The sequence below is a fragment of the Falco rusticolus genome, chromosome 13, assembly GCF_015220075.1.
Source record: "Falco rusticolus isolate bFalRus1 chromosome 13, bFalRus1.pri, whole genome shotgun sequence".
Lineage (NCBI taxonomy): Eukaryota > Metazoa > Chordata > Aves > Falconiformes > Falconidae > Falco > Falco rusticolus.
In genome coordinates this window covers 4,526,171-4,547,166 of record NC_051199.1, presented here as the reverse complement: position 1 = coordinate 4,547,166, position 20,996 = coordinate 4,526,171, and the positions used below count along the sequence as shown (strand labels likewise).

At 43.6% G+C, this 20,996-nt stretch overlaps 1 protein-coding gene across 2 annotated transcripts; it reads left to right on the top strand.

Moving 5' to 3' along the window:
- Nucleotides 1-1,970: 1,970 nt before the first annotated feature.
- On the top strand, nucleotides 1,971-17,857 carry AMMECR1L (AMMECR1 like). Of its 2 annotated transcripts, XM_037406389.1 has the most exons (7): nucleotides 1,978-2,456; nucleotides 4,741-5,185; nucleotides 10,499-10,609; nucleotides 11,093-11,207; nucleotides 11,951-12,041; nucleotides 13,026-13,122; nucleotides 14,355-17,857. In XM_037406389.1, exons 2-7 carry the CDS (start codon nucleotides 4,779-4,781, stop codon nucleotides 14,464-14,466), a joined length of 933 nt encoding a protein of 310 aa, XP_037262286.1. In that variant the 5' UTR covers nucleotides 1,978-2,456; nucleotides 4,741-4,778; the 3' UTR covers nucleotides 14,467-17,857. The 2 variants fall into 2 exon arrangements, 1 of the variants encoding a protein (XP_037262286.1); XR_005107192.1 differs by lacking the exon at nucleotides 14,355-17,857 and having other exon boundaries at nucleotides 1,971-2,456; nucleotides 11,951-12,588.
- The last annotated feature ends 3,139 nt before the right edge of the window (nucleotides 17,858-20,996 follow it).

Here is a 20,996-nt window from a genome sequence, read left to right as displayed (position 1 = left end):
CTTGTGTTTTTAATGCATGCAAAACAAACTTCAGATTTGTCTCAATGGCACTCTCATTTTCAGATTAGCTTGATTTTACTTCTTAAAATAAAAACACTTTCATTGTGAGATAAAAGTCTAGTATAATGTTATTGTAACTCTGGTAATGGGAAAGTTCTGGTAATTGATTGCTAATTTCCTTGGCTAGAAGAGAACACATCAAAATATCTCCACAGCTTTACAAGCCCACAAGTGTGTATACGTGTGTATGTTGAAATGCATGAGACTGGCACAGCACAAAGGAAAATGGAAGAGGTAAGACATGCAAAGGTGGGAATCAAATAAACTGCTGCTTATTCACCTTGTATTTTGCCTCAGGAACAGATCATGCCTAACTGGGCAAGTATTTGTTTGAGGTTATGGTAATAAAACACTTGAGACCTTAGATGTTCCCAGGTTCTCAAAGACTTTTGCAGGAAGCTCGCTGACGATTATGAAGTTGCTTTTTGTAGGGTTGAGAACTGTTTGGTATGGTTGGCAAAGGGCCTTTGGATGAAATCCAAGGCAGCATCGGCAACAGGTGAGGTGTTTGAGGAGGGAAGGATTCTTTTAAGGTTTGCAGAAGTTTAAAAACTTGCTCTTAAGCCTTCCTTCTAAGCTATTCTCATATGGAAAGACTCCTGTAGTAACCCTAGTTTTTATAAACTGGTATTCAAGGCTATCATCTAGGCTGTAAGGATCCATGGCATTCCATAAACTTAGGATAGTAATTGCAGCGTTGTCTAGTGCTGCAGGAACAGCATAGATTCTGTAGGAGAAAATAAGATCCACATTCAGCGGGATTTCTGTTTTCTTGCCTGTTATTTTTTATGCTTGGATTAGGAATGGTATACAGAAATTCCATTTTACAATCTTGAAAGAGCCATGCTGGTTTATTTGTCTATTGAGGTTTACATGTGTAGGGTATTATCCTGGGATCTGTGAAATCTGTTCTTCAGCTTGCTGGAGCGTTTTGCCTACATTCCCAGAAGGGAATTACAAAGCAGCATCGCGGCCTGTCACAGGGCTCCTCAGGCAGGAACTGTGCTGCACAGAGCACCTCAGCCAGCCACAGCACCCCGAGTTCTACAGTCATCCTTGTCCTAGAGGCTTCCTACTCAACACAACCATCTGTGAGGGAAGTCACTCCTGTTGAGAGTGTAGATTGAGCCTTTTAAGTTTTACATTGGCGCCTAAAGCCACTGATGCGCTGTTTCTCTGTGGTACTTTTGATAATAGTTGTGTAGAACAGGTGGAGGGTTGGATTCACGTGCCCCACAGGAGCCAGAAGCAGTTAGCAGTATGAAAAAAAAGTAGGTTTTTGTCCCGGTGTGGTTGTCGTACGTGGTTGTCTTTGTGCTACTGCCAGAAAGGTGTTCGACCCCTGACTAAATAACACCTGCTCGGCGCCCAGGGCTGCTGTTACCGCCGGCTCTGCACGCCAACGCCGCAGCGCCAGAAGCGGCTGCCAGCCCCCGGGGCTCTCCTTGCACCCGGGGCGGGAGGAGACCCCCCCCGGCGGCACAGACCTCTGGGCCCGCCTCACGGGGAGCTCCTGCCCGCAGAGCGCGGCCGGGCCGCGCGGTGGAGCCCCGCGCTCCCCTCAGCCGTGCCCCGGAGCCTCGCGGGGTCCCCTCAGCCAGGCGATGGAGGCGGCGGAGCCCCCCGGTTCTCTCAGCCCGCCTCAGCGCAGGGAGAGCCCGCCCGCGCGGCGGGACGGACCAAAGCCCCCAAGGCACTGGGGGAGGCCGGAGAGATCCCCCCGCCCCGAGCAGCGGAATGGATGGTCCCGGCAGCGCGCCCCGCCCCGGGAGTGCCGTCATAGTGGCCGCCCGCCAATGGGAGAGCGGCATCCTGCCGCCTGGAGGTGTGACCCCGCCCCCTGCCCCCCCATCGACAGCGCGGGGGCGAGGGAGCCCCGCGCGCCCCCGACCCCTCCCGCCCCCGAGACTGTTTGTCCTAGCACGTGCGGCGCGTCACGTGATGGGGCGGGAGCCCGGCCCCACACCGCCTCCAATAGGGAGCGGAAGTTCCGGTATCTATGGTTCGAGGGGGGAAAGAGTGTCCTTCCTTCTCTATGGTCCCCCTGGCACCGCGGGGCCGACGGGAGGCTGGCGGACTATGTACATTTTTCCCTCATTACCTCACAAGCAGGGAGGAGGCTGCCGGGATAGCGGAGGACCTTCCCTCGGCCTCGCTCCAGTCCTCCAGCTCCCCTCACTGCCCGGCGGCCCCGGGCAGCCCGGCTCCCGGCCCGGCTGCGGCGGGTCCTGCCCCCTCTCCCGCCCGCCGGGCCCGCTTCTCTGGGGAGCCTCGCCCAGGCCCATGGCTCCATGAGGCGGGAGAAGGAGGCGGCGGCGGCGGCGGGGCAGCAGCGGCGGCGGCGGCTGGGCTGAGGCGGAGGAGAAGCCGCGTCCGGCCCGGGACGGGTGCAGGAGGTGGGCGAGCCCCGGGGGGGAGGAGGGCGGCGGCGGGAGCCCCGCCCGCCCGCCCCGGCGGTGCGGAGGGGGGCACCGGGGGGGGGGGGGGCTCCGGCTCCCTGGCGCCCCCTGGCGGCCGCGGTTCTGCCCCGCTGTGGGGCGGGGGCTGCGCCCTCGGGGGAGGGGGCGCCGGGATGTCCCCGGGGCCGGCGGGACCCCCGCACACGCCGCCGGAAAGTTTGTGCCCGAGCGCGGCGGGTGTCCCGCGGCGGGGCCCGGCGGTCCGCGGGCGGGGGGCAAGGGGCGGGCCGGGGGGCGGCGGGGCCCGGCCCGGGCGGGAAGGTGCGCGCTGGGGCCCGCGGCGGAGCCGGGGGCTGCCCCGCTCCCTGTGCGCCGCCCCGCTGCCCCGGCCGGGCGGGTTCCGCGGGCTCCGCCGCCCCGGGCTTCCCGCTGCCGGGGCCGGGGCCCTGGGCCGGGCCTCCGCCGGGCCGTCAGGCCGCCTGTGTCAGGGCCTGCTGCCGGCCGCGGGGGGGTCCTGCAGGTCCCTTCTCTGCCCCTACCACGGCTCCGGTTGAAAATGGAGAGTTGTGGGTTCACCTAACTAACTAACTAATTAAATAAATCACTTTCCCCCTGACCGCCTGGCTCTCAGCGATCACTTTAAGCCTACCCTGCCCAGCGGCTTGCTGCGCTGCAGTTGGGAACTTTTCATGGGCACTGAAAAGATTACACGTCGACTTTGTGAAAGTTGTGCTTTTCTTTTTCCTGGTTTTGCTGTTTGTTGGAGGTTTTTTTGGTTTTAATTGCAAAGGTAGAGCTCAAAGGAAAAAAGGTAATTTTCATGAGGTCTTGTAAATTGTTTCCTTATGGAGATCATCCTTCTAAAACCTGGAGGTGCGGAGTCCCAGCCGGAGTAAGTGCTGCAGGTGAACATCTTTTGCGTTGAGGTGAACACCTCTGGAAACGTTTTATACCAGTTCTGGTTCAGTTCGGGATCCTGCGCCTCTTACAATGGCTGACGAAACTTCACAGATAAAGTTTGTGTTGTTTGGGAGTGCAGAGGAGGCTTTAGGGGAGCTGTCACACTGTGGAGCTCAGTGTGTGTGGCACCCACCGTTCTGGGGATGTGCTGCCAGTTTGGCTGTTGGTTAAGCTGGAAGGATGCTCAGGGGATTAATGTAAGTAGCCTGGTGCTCACAAGAGCCGAGTGTGACTTCCATTTCTCTGTGGTGTTCTCAGTGGCTTAGGTCTCTGTGCTTTTAGCCCCATTTGACAGACAGGGGCCTGTTTTTCCCTCCCGTTGTGTGTTTAGATCTCACGGTGAGGATGGTGTTACACTTACTTAAGTTCCTACTATTGACGTGTGGTCCTTGCGTATCGTCTTCATTCACTTCCGTCTGCATAGGCTTTCCTCCCTGTGTTTGTTCCACTCCTTGGGATACAGGAGCTAGCATTCTCTTCATTGCAAGCAAAGCCCTGGTCTGGTTTTTGGTTTGTGTTTTTTTAATACCGTATCTGTTTCTTGCCATTATCGCTTCGCTCTGCTCACAGTGCGTGCTGCCTTCAGCTCTTCCTCTCCTGCGTATCCTCACTGTGCGCCCTGCATGTTTATTTACGAGCACTGTTGATATACTTAATCCTGGAAAGTAAATGCAGATTCTAGTTCATGGGGTCTGGAAAATAGTCTGTTGTTTAGAAAATGGTGGTTTCATGCTTGTAGCTTCTCTTTGCGTCTTGCTTAGGCTAGTGCTAAATCAAGGGCAGCACCCCTGGGAGTCCAGCCCTGGTGGTGTCCTTCAGAGTCGTTGTCACTCTTATTTGAGAATGGGGGAGATGCGCTTATGGTTTTTCAGTAGCTTGTTTGCTGTTGGTGCAGACTTTGGCTGAGGGGGGACGGGTGATCCGGAGAAGTAGTTGATGGGGTGTATCTGTAGTCCAAAGTCTTTTTTAATTCTGTTCTTGTACAGTTTCATTCCCTTTATGGGAAGGCTGGTTAGGCGGGTGCGTGTACATGTGTGATGAGCCACCTATTAAAGTGTTCGGTACACCTCACCAATAACTTTAAAATTAGTGTGATTTCATGCATGTTGTGTACACTCTCAATTTACCTGTGAAAACACCCATTCTGCTTGCTGAACTGGCTTTAGTTCTGTACTTAGTTGCATGTGGCAAGGGTTTTCTTCCTCTTTTTGTTGCAAAAGCAAACCTCTCTGACACTTAGCAGAAGCAAGGAAAGGAAGCAGCTGTTGGTTTTTCACCTGTAACTGTTTTGTATTGCTTCCCCCTGCCCCCTCCTTGCCAGGGTTCTGCAGTGCTCCAGGCAGCGAGTTTTGAAGCAGGATGGGAAAAAGACGCTGTGTTCCTCCACTTGAGCCCAAGCTGGCGGCTGGCTGTTGTGGGGTAAAGAAGCCCAAATTGTCTGGGAGTGGAACGCACAGTCATGGGAATCAGGCCACAACTGTACCAGGCTCCAGTTCAGGTCCTCTTCAGAACCACCAGCATACAGATGGGAATAATGGAAGGGAGAACGTATCTGACTTGACTTTGGGCCCAGGAAATTCTCCAATTACTCGAATGAATCCCACTTCAGGAGCTCTGAGCCCACTTACTCGGCCCAATGGAACTGCCAACAGCACCAAGAACCTGGTGGTGACAGCGGAGATGTGCTGCTACTGCTTTGATGTACTCTACTGTCATCTCTATGGTTTCCCTCAGCCACGACTTCCTCGATTTACCAATGACCCCTAGTGAGTAAATCCGTGTTTGGGAGGAAAGCTGAGAAACCAGCACCCAGAGCTGTGGTTTGGCTGGGGAGGGATGAGGGGTTTCCTCTGGGGAATGGGGAAGCCGGTCTAGCAGGGAGGAAGGGGGGCGTTCTGCTGCTTGCTTTGTCTACCAGAAACAAAAAATGATGCGCTGTAAATGCACAGTAGAAGAGTAAAAATATTCTGTTACATTTGTTGGTGGAGATGAATGGAGCTTTGAAGAGCAGCCTTCGAGGGAGAACATGCTTAGCTCTACAGAAAGAGAGCTAGGCAAAATAAGAGGAAGTGTGGTGGTGCTTCAGCTCTCGGTCTGATGTGTTGAGTGAGATGTTGAATACTTTACCACGGGGGTGCACACCTGCTTCATGGTAACGTTCTGTTAAAGTTTGCTCCCTTTCTTGTGAGTAGGTTCCTCTGCAAAAAATCAACTGCGCTGTGCCTCCCATAAAATGTACTAAAAGAGTGAGTGAAACTGAAATTAGAAGTTTCACAAAACGGTACAATAATGCCATTAATTTGAAGAGATCCTGCTTCTGCTGTGAGGCTCTAACTTGGTGAGGGGACAAGGGGAGGGACTTCCTTCTGCGAAGGAAATGGAAAGGGAATAAAGAAGTTGAAGCAAGTTTCTGGCTTATCCAGAAACACATGCTGAGCTGCTGAGAATTGGACAAGGACACTCACAAGGGTGTTCAGCTGTCAGCGTTAATGGATTTAGTAGGGAGGGGAACCAAAAATTTGCCCATTCTAGAACTGAAAAACTGTGTTGCACAGATACGCTAGTTGGGCGATACTGGGAGAAACGGAGAGTTAACTTTCAAGGACGATACCAAGGTTAAGAAGAAAGGAAATGAGTATGAGAAGAAGTGAGGAGAAGGATTTATGAAGGTGTTTCGCTTTGGTGAGATTTAGCTAATGTTTGTCTGAAGGTTGAATGTGTAGGTGTGGAAATGTTAATGTTGTTAAAATGTTTGGTGGAAGAATTATATGGAAGAGATCAATGACAGATTGACGCTCCTCCAGGGGCCACCTCCAGAACAATAGATAAAATAAAAAGTTGTTGACATCCTTAATGTAAGATAATGAATTTTAAATTGATGTAAAGGAACAATGGCTTAAACAGGTCAAGGACTTCTTTCATGTAATGAATGTCTCCCCACCTTATTGGCTGTCAGTGTAGATGTAGGTTGTGCTTCCATGCAGTTATTATCCGAGCAGGATTATGGATATGTATTCGGAATGCTACCGCAGAGTAAATTGTTTAATATTGCAAATACAAGTGAATGGGGAAATACTGTGGACTAGAATGTAGAATAGTTCCAGGTGCTCCCCAAACTGAAATATTTCTGCTATTGTTTTTCATACCTAAGCTAACTGGGCTCCTTTTAGAAAATGATACAGTAGTCTGCTTATTATTTTGTCACTTGAAATGCAAAGGGATTTTCTTGTTGCTATTCTGTTCTTAAATCAGTAAGAGAGATTATTTTATACAGCTTCATTATTTTGGTGTTAAAGGAGATTCCTAGCTGGATTTTGTTGCTGTTTCTATTGATTAGTTTCAAAAAGGGTATTCTTTCAGGACTATCAGCTGTTTGAATTTTATGCCCAAATTTGAAAAGTTAAAAATCATTCACTGGGCATTTCTGTGCTGATAATTTAAAAGTCTTTTAGATCAGCACTCCAAAGAAAAAAACAGCTCTTCTCTTTTCTCCCCCTGCAGGCAAATGCCTACCTGAATTTTCTTGTGTTTCAGTATTTATGCTGTTGCTTCTAGCAAGTAGTTGCATGTACCCCCAGGGAAGAGCATGGGGGTTGCTCTGTGGTGGAGCCACACCCGGGGATGAGCTGGCACACTTGAGACAGTAACATAATGAACTTCAAGCCAAATATTATAACAGTAAGCAAAGTAACGATACATAAGTAATTTGCATTGTTATCCTTTGTAACATAATTAACGTCAGCGTAAGAGATCTTTGAATGAAACAAAGGTATATTCCAGAAGTCTCTCTGGACAGACAGAAAAGTAGATGGAAGGAATAGAAAGATGCACAGGTTTGTCCCAACCTATTTCTCAGATAACGTATCTTGTAAATTGGCGCTGAACCCTGAGGTGTAGATAGCAGTAGCCATGAAGGTCAGGAATCTGCATTAACAGTGTAATAGCATAAAAGTTACACGGTTATGGCTTGAAAACAATTGTAAATTCCAGTTCTCAACTTAAGAAGATACACATACGGACAACAGTCTTGGTGGTAATTATGGAGCTGGTAGATACTTGTGGAGTAAGAGAACCTTACTTATGTGTTAGCAGTGATGTTAACAAATCAGTGTAGAGAAGGTGGCATTGCGAGACACATAGTTATGTTTGAATTAACTTGGTAAAGGAAGAAACTATCCCCTTTGCTATTCAGGTTACTGGAAAAAAATTACAGTTTTGAACCTGTATGACTGCAAATTGTCAATTGGTTACTTCTTCCGCTTTTGTACTTCAGTCTTTGCTTCTTTTAATGCTAGGTATTACAAACTGGTACTACAACTACACCATGCAAGTTTCATGTTGCTGTGCAAGACAATAAGATACTTGCATCATGAAATCTGTACTGTAACAGGTTTTCTCCTAGTACAAGCTAAATTCTGATTTGAACAAACTATGTTTTGCTACTTTAAAATTCCCTTTGTAGTTGCAATTGGAGAAGCTAGTTTGTAGTTGCTGAAATTTCCCTCTCAGCCTAGCAAACCCTCATCAAACACACCTAGGTAGGATGTTGTGGCTGTGGGAGAAATTATTGCCGTAATACGCTAAGGATACATAACTGCAAAGTACTGGTCAGTGCTCTTGGGTGAAAAGGGATAAAAGATTGTTGTGACTTTTCTCAGTACATCTTGGAAATACACTGCTCAAAGGGGGACTATGGAACAACTGACTTACTGTCAGCTGCACCTGCAATTTGCTAAGTGCATTTATTGTTCAGATACAGAAACAATATCTTTTCTGCAGTAAAAAACTTTATAATGGTGACATTTTATATACTTGTACAAAATCATATATTTTTTTATGCCTCAGTTGTTATGACCACAGTGAAAAATTGTTTAGAATGTGCTTTAAGAGATTTTAAGATATGAAAGCCTTCTGAATGTAATTATCCTGTCCTTTCTGGTAATATCTCTTCTATTATAGCTGCAGAAAGCTGTGTCACAGCTCAGTGGAAACTTTTTTTTTTTAAGGAGAAAGAGGTGAATTGGAAATGTAAACCTGTAATTTGCATCGGAGAAGCAAATTACTTCATTTGTATTCTGTCAGTGATGCTTTTCATTTTCTCCCTTCTCTATTCTGTTTGGTGTGAGTATCATATGGGCTAAATAATGGTTTCAAAACTTTTCTTAGATTTAGCTAAATTTCCACTGAGCCTGTGACAATAATGTTTGTCAGAAATCTCCTTTGCAAGTTTAGTGTCTTTTTTTTTTTTATAAGTTTTCTAATGTGTTTTCTTATGCTCTGTTTCTGTTTTCTGTTCCAACATACAGTAGCTAGATGGAAGTGTAGAGGAATGATATCCTGCAAGTGCCTTGAACTATTGTTGGAAAACTAGAACAGTAAATCGTCAGTCTTCATCAAGCAACCATAAGGTGGCTGATGGTTCTGGAAGAATGTTTCAGCTTCCTCTGTGGGCAAAGTACTTCACAATTATCACTTAAAGGCTATTTGCTGTTTTGGGTAGTACTTCTGCCATTGGTCACAGCTGGTAACTAGATCCTGAGTGATGGATTTATGCTGTGATAGTGTTTTTAATTCCATTATTGCTCTGAGGAACATCACTGGGCATTGCTTTATCACTACAATTTAAATTATGTTCTCACTGCTTAGACATGAGAAGCTCTGTTGCCTTTACTGGAGGAGTCACCGTTGCTCCATGCTGGGTTTGTTGTCCAAACAGAATATCTTAGTATTTTTATAAATGTTTGCTGCAAAGATACATTGCTTAAAAGATCTTCAAGAGTTTGAGGAAAGTGAGCGTCTGAGCTCTGTTGTAGAAGCAGTTATTCTGTCTTCATGTTTTAGAACTCCTGTCAATGTTTGTTTAATCTCAGAAAATTATTTTCTTAACACTGCATGTTTTCTCTCATATTACTTATCTTTTAAAGTTCAATAGAAATCCACAGACTGATGTTTGGAATCGCTGATGACTAACTTTTTCATTTATGCTTGGGTTCAAAGTGACCACATCTTGTATTTAGTACTCTGTAATCTGAAGAAGTAAGATCATTCATCCTGTTTTTATAATTAGATCAGCAGCATCAGTTGCCTTGCAAAATTTTCCAGATGTTCTGACATTCTTGTAGAGCTGCAGCCACCACTGTCCTTTCTTTACTGTTTCTCTCTACAGCTGTTTGCAGTTTCACTCACTTGAATTTTTTGCATTTAATACTGGTAGTCGTTTTTACCTGTTTACCTCTTCACAGAGCTCTTCCGAATACTGTTGTTCTGAACTTCTTGTTCTTTGAGGCTTACTCATGGCTCCTAGTTTAACAGATTGCAATGAGCCTGCTGAATTTGAGACTCTGCTGTTATGCCTGTAAATTCATGAGAGTAGACAGGAAAATGGAAATACATGTGATGTTTGAGTAGGAACAATACAGTGATTTAGAAATATGTTCAACAGGAGAGAATATGTGTAAATATAAATCAAATGTAAGGTAAGCAAAAGATGTGAACATAAACTGTTTGAGCACTAGGGACAGACCCGGAAGTCGGATCCCCACAAGTCAGATCCCCATGGAAATAGCAGGGAAACAAAACCTAGGCTTGCTTTTTATCCCTTTAAAAAAATATAAAAGCTTTTATTGCAAACCTGAATTATAGATGATTTGCAGAATGCTTGGGGATCTTTCATGTTCAATGGTACTATAAATAAGTAATCTTTTTTGCTTTGCTTATATTAATTTCTATATGGGTTGTCGCATAAACTAGTGGATGCTGCTAGGCGAGGCCGTTGCTCACAGAAGTGATCCGTGGGGTCAAGTAACCGTAACAGTCATTAGAAGACAGCCAGGAAGGTGTTGGTGGAGGGCTTACAGAGTGCTGGTGGAGAGAAAGGAGTAAGCTGAAAGGGTGGGGGAAATGTTGGGGGTTGTATTTGGGGGGGTGTGGGTGCAGGGTGTGAAAGCGTGCGTATTGGGGTTTCTTAGAGGGAGAGAAAGCAAGTGCACAGATATGTGCCTTTTTAAACCTTGTTAGTCTCCCCTTTAGCAACCAAATATCTCTAGAGGCTGGAGTGTTTATCTTTTTTGCCTTTTCAGTCCACTCTTTGTGACGTGGAAGACGGGGCGAGACAAGCGGCTTCGTGGCTGCATTGGGACCTTTTCAGCCATGAATCTTCACTCAGGACTCAGGGAATACACATTAACCAGGTAATTACGTTGAAAATGAAGTAAATCTGAAATTAATTTGCTGAAGATCTATAAGGATTCAAGGTTAAGATGTTGGATCAACATGGTTACATTTAATATGCTTCACAATGAAAGAAACCTGAAAAATGTAAGATAGCTAGAGTGAGGTAACGTATCAGGATTTAGTGGAACATCTTAGCAACCAGTGAATTTTGGTTGACATTTTAAAGCTAACATCAAATCTAGCTTGCATACTAACAGTTTTGACATCTTGTGTAGCACATAACCTCCCTCCAGATGCAGTAAGTGGAGGACAGCATCAGGAAGCTTGCACTAGTATTTGCATATTACAGTTCATTAGATTAGGAAGAGATGCAAATCACTTTCTCTGCAGTAGCAAAGGGAAACATGCTTCACAGAGGCATAATCAAAAAGGGAATAATTGAGCATCAGACACTTTAATTTGGTGCTTGTTTTAGGCAATATATCTTCTCCTTCCTTCAGTGCACTTAAGGACAGCCGATTTCCCCCCCTGACCCGCGAGGAGCTGCCCAAACTCTTCTGCTCTGTCTCCCTCCTCACTAACTTTGAGGATGCCAGTGACTACCTGGACTGGGAGGTGAGAACAGGTGCATTTGGAACTCTGCATCACTCTCTCGTTCCGTTCGGGTTCGGGTTAGTACATGGTGATGTGTCTCCTTCATTATAGGGGTGTACGGGGATAGAAGAAACTGGGACTAGAAGAAATGGGGCTGGAAAACTAGAAGGGAGGAAGAGGACGGGCTATCAGTATGCTTTTGGTTGGGAGGGGATCTGAATGGGAATAAAAAAAGACATTGAAGCGTTTTATGGATTTGGCCCAATGGACTTAAAACCCTGGGAAGTATTTTGATACTGTGAACAGAAACCAGGAATAAAAAGTAGTTGAGACCAAAGGTATTAATCTTTCCTTAGGACCTTGTATGTGGAAGTGTATTTAGTTCAAGAAGGATTAAGTAGACTTTTGTGCATGGGCTATTTTAGGCGTAACTCTTGTTGTAGAGTTATGTAGAGATGTTGTCTGTCTTGCCCAATGTAAGAGATGGAAAACTGTCAGACTTCTGACAAACTTCAGGAGAAGTGGTGGGGAGACTGGTTAGGCTCTTCTGGGAAAGGTGGCAGAGGTCCTTCATGCTGCCGAGAGAGCAACTCGTGAGGCCTGCCTGGCAAGGACAGGGAGTGGGGAAGAGAATGGCCTTATCCAGGCAAAAGCCAAACTGGCCAGAGAGAGAGAGAGAGATACAGTGTTGTGGGAATGACGACTCTGTCGCAGGCTCAGTGCCAGCAAACACCTCTTATTTGGCTATTCATTTCCATCTATAGGTTGGGATCCATGGGATCAGAATAGAGTTCATCAATGAGAAAGGTGTCAAACGCACAGCCACGTATTTACCTGAGGTTGCTAAGGAACAAGGTGGGTTTGAGATGGCAGCTAAACATGTCAACACGTGGTGTCACAGGACTGGGTAACATAAATCTGTGGATTTTGGGTTTGGATTGCAATGCTATCCTCATAGTAGTGCCATGGAGCCACCAGGCTTAATCTGGATAAATGACACCTGATACAGCTGCTGCTGGGTTTTCATCTGGCCTTTTTCTCATCCCACATCTGTGCACAGCTGTATCTTAGCGTAAAAATGTTTTAGGGCTTAAGAAATAGAGGATCTCAAAGTATGGATCTTCCAGCTTCATTCAGCATTGCATCTTTCCTCTTCTATGTTTCTCCCACCAACTAGGATAACTGCAGGCTGCACAGCACCAACAGGAGAGTCCCTTTCCTCCTCATTCTTGCTAAAGTAGCGTCCTCCAGATGAGGGCAGGAAACAGGGCCCCTCTGGAGTACACTTACCACTCAAATATAGTAGCGGTCACCATGGTAACTGCTCAAAATATTGCCTCCTTTCCTCCACCTAGCAGAGTGGAGTGGTCGCATCCTCCTGGCTCTGGGGCAAAAGACTAAGGTAGGAATTTTAACTCTGATCTCTCACATAGCAGTGCACTGTGCTATCGCTAGAGCATCAGGTTGATCCCAGTTTGTCTATGTCAAGAGCTAAGTATTATTTTAAGACTTAGGGAGCTAAACTTGAGTGGCACGTGATAGAACAGTTTGGGGTCCCTGCAACAGAAGCAAGGCACAGACCTTTATAAGGAAAGAGATCATCTAGAAAACGGAATTACTGTTTTATAGACCAGTTCCAATATGAGATAAAAGGGGTTGGCATGTGCAGATAGTGTGCATGCATAAGACCGTGTGTGTCCAGTTCAACGCTGGTATTTCTAAAGCTCAAAGCTTCCTGTTTAGTGGTTTGCTTTTCTAGAGGCCTTTTAATGCATCTCTTACGTTTTTGAAACACCATTTTTATATAGAAAAATTTCCCTTGCTTCTGTTTTTCAATAGACTGGGATCAGATCCAGACCATAGACTCCTTACTCAGGAAAGGTGGCTTTAAGGCTCCGATTACCAATGATTTTAGGAAAACGATTAAACTCACCAGGTAAGTCAATATATTTGTCATCTTTTAATTTTACTTTATAGTGTTGTGTAGGTAATTTGAAGTATTTGTGCTAGATGTAAGTCTTTGTGACTCTTGCAGATGAGAGATGTAGTCTGAAAGACAAAATCATAAACACCACCTGTTAGGCATATAGCATACATGAAATGAAGCACAGTGTGTTTGGTCCACGCAGGACCGAAGTTAGTATTTTCTAAGAGAAGTGCCACTGGCTTTAATGCAGTCTTCCACATGAAAAATCAAAGGAAGCAGAAACTTTGAAAGTTGTAAAGATACAGAAAAATCCCCTTTTTAATGGACTTCCTTTTCTCAGTGTGCTTATCTGTGGACGGTGTAGCAATTAGGAGGTGACAGCTGTCTTAAAACCAAACCACACTCACATTTGGCTGGTTTTCAGAATTTGCTTGCTTTTCTATACCCTCAGCTGTCCTATTGGTTTCAGCTCCCTTTGTATTAGTAAAAATTGGGACATTCTGATTTTGTATAGAAACACTAATTTATCAGGTCGTTCCTTACCTCTGGAGAAATGAGGTGGGTTGTGCAGAGGTGGTGTTTTTTTAACAGAAGAGGACAGGATGAAGGCTTTCATTAAATGATCATTTTAATGAAAAAAACCTCATGTAACATGGACTTAGTGCAGTTCGCAATACTTTTCAGTTATCTGTTGTTTAGCATGCTTTAGAAGCACCTGGAGATCCCTGGTCTCTCAGAAGGGACTTCATGTTTTGCGAATTCTGATTGTACAACACGGACTTTATCATGTATATGCTATAATAAACCTTCCTTTACCGAGCTCTCCATCATTTTCTTTCGCTAGTCTTTGAAATGTGAAGATAACCACAGAAGTAAATTATGGTGAAATACTGGTTATTTAGTCTCTGAAACAGAGTCTTCTTCCAGCTAACTTTTCACGCCCTTTTTTTTCTCCCCGCAGCAAGTGGATAAAAAGGATACAAACTGATCATTTATTTCTTGCACGCTACTTCAGGAGTCCCCTTAATTATGATCACCTTGAACAGGGCTCAACCTCTGGGACACTGATGCTAAGTTATTCAGACAGTATCAAACCAAGTAGTTTATGAAGTTAGTGGGTTCCTGTTGGTCGTTACTGGCTGTGAGCTAAAAGATGATCTGGGATGAACGTTTTAATGACTAGTGTCCGTTGATATTGTATAGTCTGTTTATGTTACTTTTTTCTTACGCTATTCCTGTAGGTACCGCAGTGAGAAGGTGACAATCAGTTATGCAGAATACATGGCTTCCCGTCAGCATTGTTTCCAGAATGGCACTCTTCATGCCCCCCCCCTCTACAATCATTACTCCTGACACACGGCTGCATGACCAGTCCCACTCCCCAGTTGCTGCCAACGGCTACGACATCATTGGGGCAGATGCCTCCTCTTCCTGGTCCAGTTACTTCTATTACTGCACCATTTTATGATGCTAGCTTCCGTTGCCAAGTCTGCCTTCCAGCTGACCTGGGGGGAGGATGAGAGCATGACAGAACTTCAGGGGCCCAAGCCTTATCTCAGCCTTCCCTCTGAACGGGGGTTCAGTTGGATTGGGGCTCCATGCCTACGAACTGTCACGAGGTGCAGAAGACCTCTAGGAGTGAAAGTGCCACTTTGGACTGATCCGTTCTTGTGTGTTACCAACACTCTGGAAACTTGAGTTGTTTGTTATGGAAGCCCCCCAGATCAAGTAGGAGCATTCCCCTGGCAGCCTGGGCAACGGAGTCCAACAAAACATTTTTTAGGTTCTTTTTAATTTTTTTTAACCTCTGGTATCTGTTGTGTACCGAGAGCTGATTGCAATCCCCACACATCACAGGCGGACATTATGATACTGGGGAGGGTTGAACATCTGGATAGCACCCGATCCTCACAGACAGAAAACACTTAAAGATGTGGAAAAAAACCATTGGATGGTATTGCGGATGAATCCATTATTTAAGTAAACCCTAGAAGGCTTTAATTATCAGATTCCACTGTAGGTTGGATTATCTAGAAATCCTCTTCGTTTACAGTTTTCTGGGTTTTTAGACCGTGCTTTGTAATGTAGCCTGCTATGAAATAGAATGCTGTTATGCCTGTAAGAGAGCAACATGGCACATGCTGTGTGTATGTGGAGGACAAGGTACTTCAGTGTCCTTGGGCAGTCTTCTCTGTTTTGTGTCCAAATGTTAGTCATGGAGCCTGATTGGATTAGGGATGGGGAGGGATTTGCAGGGCATTGACTGTAGTCATACAAGTGAGACTAGTGACTGAAATTTGTTTAACTTAAGCTAACAGTCTCGGGGACCTTCCTTTTGATAGGACAGCCACTTTCTCTGGTGTGACTACCGATCTTGAGAACTGTTGAGTATTCCAGTTTATAGCAGGCCTATGGAATAGAGCTGAGTAGTTTCACTGGTAAGTTATTCTCTTAATAGTTTAGTCATTACCACATCAAGGCAATGAGGGGGGAAACCTGTATTACCCAGACGGTGTGAAACTGATGCATTCTGTATTTCTTCTCCCATCACTGACGATGACAAGAAGTGCTGTCTTCTAAGAGGAAGTTATCCAGTTGTTATTCTGCAGCATTGTTGAGGGATGTCATGAACTAAATTATGACACTCGGTGAGGTCGCTGGACTTCAAAATGATGCAGTTCTGTGGGGGTTCTTGTTTTGTTTTCCAAGTTGCTGCAGGATCAGTAATGATCGGGAAATAAAATACAGGTGCATAGCAGAGTAATGGCTATGTGGTTGCATATTATCTTGCTTGCTTGTGTGTGGTAATGATGGCTTTTAAAATTGGCTGGTGTTTCAAGCCTGAAATTCTCTCCTGGCATGGCAGGGAATAGGGCTGCTAGGAAGCTCAGAACTGCATGCTGCTGCTCCTTCTGGGCCTAGAGAAGCAAACAGAACTGTGCAGTTTTGTTTCGTGTTGGTGTAACGTTCTCCTGCTGGAGGAGAGAGACGTGAGGGAAAGAAGGGGGTCCTGTTCTGGATAATGGTGCAATATTGACCCAGCTTTCCTCCTGCACTGGGTCGTTCTTATAAATGGCCACTTTTCCCTTGTGATGTTGTTGAAAAGCAATTGAAGACTAAGGGATTGTTTCATGATTTCCTGCTGCTGAGAATAAATCAGTCTTGTTACAAACTCGAGTGGTTTGTAATTACTCTCCCAGGTGCCGTGTAGTGATGGGGGAGGGTGGGGTCAGCTCTGGACATACCATTCACCTTCCAGCTGTCAAACAGTATGATACATAGGGCTACACTCATTACTGTTCCAAGTGTTCTATGTTAGAATTTAATTTCTAAAAGGTTTAAAAAAAGCAAAAAAATGGTGCTAAAACTTCACCCCTGAGCACGCTCAGTGAGACTGGTCATGCAGGCATATAGTGCCAGGCTTTTCAACAATACTGTTTCTTTTTGAAATGTTTGCCCTGTTCTGTGTCTTCAACAGTGTATAGTGTTTTCCTGATTTCGTTTTCTTTGAATACGGGATGGCTAAGGGGTGGGGTGGGGAGGGTTAGCTGTCATTTTTAAAGAACAGAATTTTAGGATTGAGTGACTTGGTTGGCTTAAGCCTGAAGTGGGCTAGATGGTTTGGGACTGGGGAAGCCTTATCCTCTCCTATTTCCATCTCCCCACTCAGTCTGTTTAAAAAAAAAAACAACAAAAAAACAAAAAAAAAAAACCAAACAGAAATGCCTCTAATTATGTACTGTGTTCTTGTCTTGTTGCAGTGAGAAGAGAAGCTAGCAAATCAGAAACACTGGTCTGCTGCCTAAGAAACAGGCCCTCTCAGCTTTAGTCCCATAAGGGCCCAGCTATAAAATCAAGTTGAAGTGTGTCAATAGTTAAGTTAGCTCAGAATACTGTATGACAAGGACAGGTGGTCTCAGGAAATAATCCCATTTCTAGATCATTACACGGCAGCTATGCGTAAGGATGAAAGAGGTGAACTGTGAGTTGCCTCGAGATGGAGGCAACCAAAATCAATTGATGGAAGAATTTCTCTGTGGTGACCTGGCTGGGACAGCAGGTTAGAACTACCACTTTCCAAAGCAAGTGGTACCTGGTTTGATCTGGATTTAACTCATCCTTAGAAGCAAGTGCCTTTTGGTCTAGAAGGGCTTATTCTCATGACAACCACAACTGAGAAATACTCTCACTGCAGTTATGAATTGTCTTTGTTTTACAGTAACTACAGGAGAATGTCTTTGATCACTGGAGTCTGTCAGTGTTGGAATGTTTCCACTGTGAGGTTCTTAATTTTTATTATTTTTTTTTTCATAATGTTCAACAGTCAATCTCAACTGAGGCCATTTCAGTTTGGGAACATTTTATGATCAAAATATCACATATCTACAATTTATCAAACAAAAAAACAACCTCTGTACGAAAATCTAAGAGTTCATTTTAACCTTTGCACAGAATAATTTGTTTTCATAGTACATAACAAACATCTGCAATCTTCACTGACTTAGTGCTCTTTTCTGTTTGTATTCTGGAAACTACATGTTGTTTTGTTGGTTGTTTTTTTTTTTTTGGTTAATTTATTTCCTTAAAGCAGGAGACCTCTTTTGACCTTCAGTGCAGAGATGTCAGACCAATTCTTTGTATTACACTTGGTTGCCTCCTACCTATATAATAACTTCTGAGTGTACATAATTGAACTCTATCCTCTAATGAAGTATTGTAGAGAATAAATCATAATGGATAAAGATTATTTGTACTGTCCTCTTTATATGGTCTCTTACAGCCTTTATGGGGGATGAGGTGAAATCTTTCTCATCTGGAAACAATACGCTACGTGTATAAATACCAAACCTATTAAATTATATTCAATGTTCAGAACCAGGGAGGTTGCCAGAATGGGATGACAGCAGTCTGGAAGCACAGGAATAGTTCAAGATAGGCTTACTAGGAGAAAGTGAGGAAAAATAGTGGGAAATCTAAAAACAAAGATTAAATTTGTTTCATTTATTAATGGCATAGCAACAAAGTGCCTTTGTATCCTGGAATAATGTTTACTTGACAAGAACTGTTAGTTGTCATGATGGTAAAATACATGAAGCACATATATACAGAATTTGGTATCGTACTGAAAATCCTGAATTTGTAAATCTGACTTAAACTACCAAAATTGTTCTGTGTGTTTTTGTCTGTTAAAATGAACTAATGAAAACATATTATCTGTACTTCACAGGTTAGAGTCTTCGGGTGATCTAAAAGCTTTATTTGAGGAAAAAGAAACACCCATCTTCCTAGATTCTTTTTAAAGAATATTTCAATGTTTCCTTTGGGACAGGATCAATTGGTTTGTGTAGTAGTTTTGATATAAATACCTCACGCTTAAATGTTTTTTTTTCCATACGCATTCAGGTTATTGCTTATTTTTTACCTATGACAGATATATAGTTAAAGATCCTACATTTCCTCTTTGTGGTCCTTGAGAAGGGAAACCCTGGCTATCAATGAAGAACAGGCATAAGAGCCCCCAAAAAACCCCAACCAAACCAAGGGAGAGAGGTAGTTTTGACTCAAATACGGCTGAGAAGCTCGCTGACTTCAGTGCAACTACAAAGCAAAAACTTCTTTTCAGAAATAGGCTTCTGGGACTAGTAAAGCCTTAGAAGGTAAATCCCCATGCAGTGTGAGGAGTCAGTTGAGGAGGATTCCGTGGCTAACGTGATTTCCAGGTGACTTGTAAATTCTGCAGTTGACCATATAACTAGCACCCACTGTTGTCATGTGCCCAGGTAAGTCTTGCAGCTTCTTTGTTGGCTGAATACAGTGACTTATTTGTATATTTTTATGGCATATGTTTTTCCTTGGTCTTTTTCTTTTAATTTCACACCGAATCGGTCAGACAAAAAAATCTCTGTCCGGTGTCTTTCATCAGGGGTTCTTTCAGGCGTGCTGTTTTCTGTAACTGCAGAAACACTCAGCTGCTCACCATCAAGATGAGGCCAGGCAGAAGGGTGTACATACGACTGCACACTGAAATAGTTCAATCCTGACTAAATGTAAACCAGGATAATTCTCCAGAAAAAACATTCTTTGTTTTTACTTCTGTGTGAAATAAGAAGCTAAATGAATTGGTCATTTAGCACTTCCTTTTAAAAACAAATTACAGAAAGGTTAGGAGAAATTTCTACAAGATGCTTCAAAGGAAGAATACTTGAGCGTTTTTATTCTAAACACACACACACAAACCCCTTTCTGGGGATAAATTTTCTATTATAAGCTACCTAATTACAATGGAGAAATGTCACTTCTTGAAGATAAAAATTAAAACCGGAACACTTTCCCATGCAACTTCATAAATTAATATTTATACTGACCTATGTATTATGAGGATTGCTCTCAAAATGAATTGTAGTACATGAAGCAGTAGGATAGAAAAGTTCCTAAACTGCTTTTCATGCTATCTAGAAAAACATGACCTGTGAATATGTTTTATGATCACTCCCAAAACACAGAAAGCCCAGAAGAGTATTGTTACCATGTTGCTTAAAATGAGTGTGTAACTCTACAAATTGACCAATATCCAGGTTACTGAACCATAATTTTTTTCCTTGTCTATAGTCAGATAGACTACTCTTATAATCAGACACATTATGTATTAGACAACCAGCTGATAGTATGTATACATGTCATTGTATATGTATTTAAAAACTTAACAGATCACGCAAGAGCCAGTTTTGCATTCAAAGGCTTATTGTGACTTTATTACTGGCTATTAATAGAACTTTATATTGCTCATACATGTTCATTCATGATAGTTTTGGATATATAATTTTAAAAGGAGTAAAAAAAAAAAAAAAAAGTAATGGTAAAATGGTATGAAAACCTAAACCTGAAAAGTTGTCTTTTTAAGGACACAGATGAGAAAGCATGCATGTCTTACGCAGTAACAGCTGTTACGGCACATGGTGTTCTGAGCAGGTAATGTTATCTCCCCAGGATCTACCCCTATCGCACGCTAGAAATGCTGATGACAATAAAAAGAGATTAAGGTTTTGGTATCCTCATCTTTTCACTTTTAATCCATCCTTTGCATACATTTTTTTTTTAATTGGGCATTTTGATGCTCCACATAAAATACATACTTATTGCTAGAAAGCTTAAAACCTGCTAGCAAGGTAACGTTTCTTCTGCTGGCAAATTAGAGGAAAAGCATATTACAAAATATACTAATAATAGAACATCTTCATTATTCGTTCTCCTTACATTTTATTACACAGAGGTATTTAGCTAAGCTTTTTTTAAGATCTGTGTTGGTGCAATTAGTTGTTACAGTTTAAACTGCGGCAGTGTAGAAATTACCGTAGTAGATCTAACAATCCACTACCTAATAACGTGTCTCCAGCAAGGGTCAATATTTTTTGCCCTGGAATATAGAATACTAGGGACTCTGTTCACAACAAATTAATTTGGCCAAGTTTGTTTGTCTGTTTGAATCTGTTCATTTTAAGATATCACCAGTAAATATGCCTGAATCTTCCTATAGTCACTAACTTTATTTCAATCTAGCTCATTTTCTTTTTTATGCATATTTTTCAATTGAATTGATGAATGCTGAAAAAGTAATTAGTCAGGAAGAAGCCAGTGCGTTTGAAAAATAACAAAGAAAAAGTCAGGTACTCTGGTTTGTTGCAGTAGCTGAACAATATTTACTGTGGGGTTTTAGGTACATTTTTTAAATTCTTAGAAAAAAGGGGGGGGGGGGGAGAAGTACCATTCAAGAATGTTCTTATTTGTCTCTTATTTACTCTTGAGACCTTAACCAAACACATCAGTGATAATGAACCTTTTATCTTCCATGATAGCCTCTTTAGCTGAACCTATAAACTCTTCCA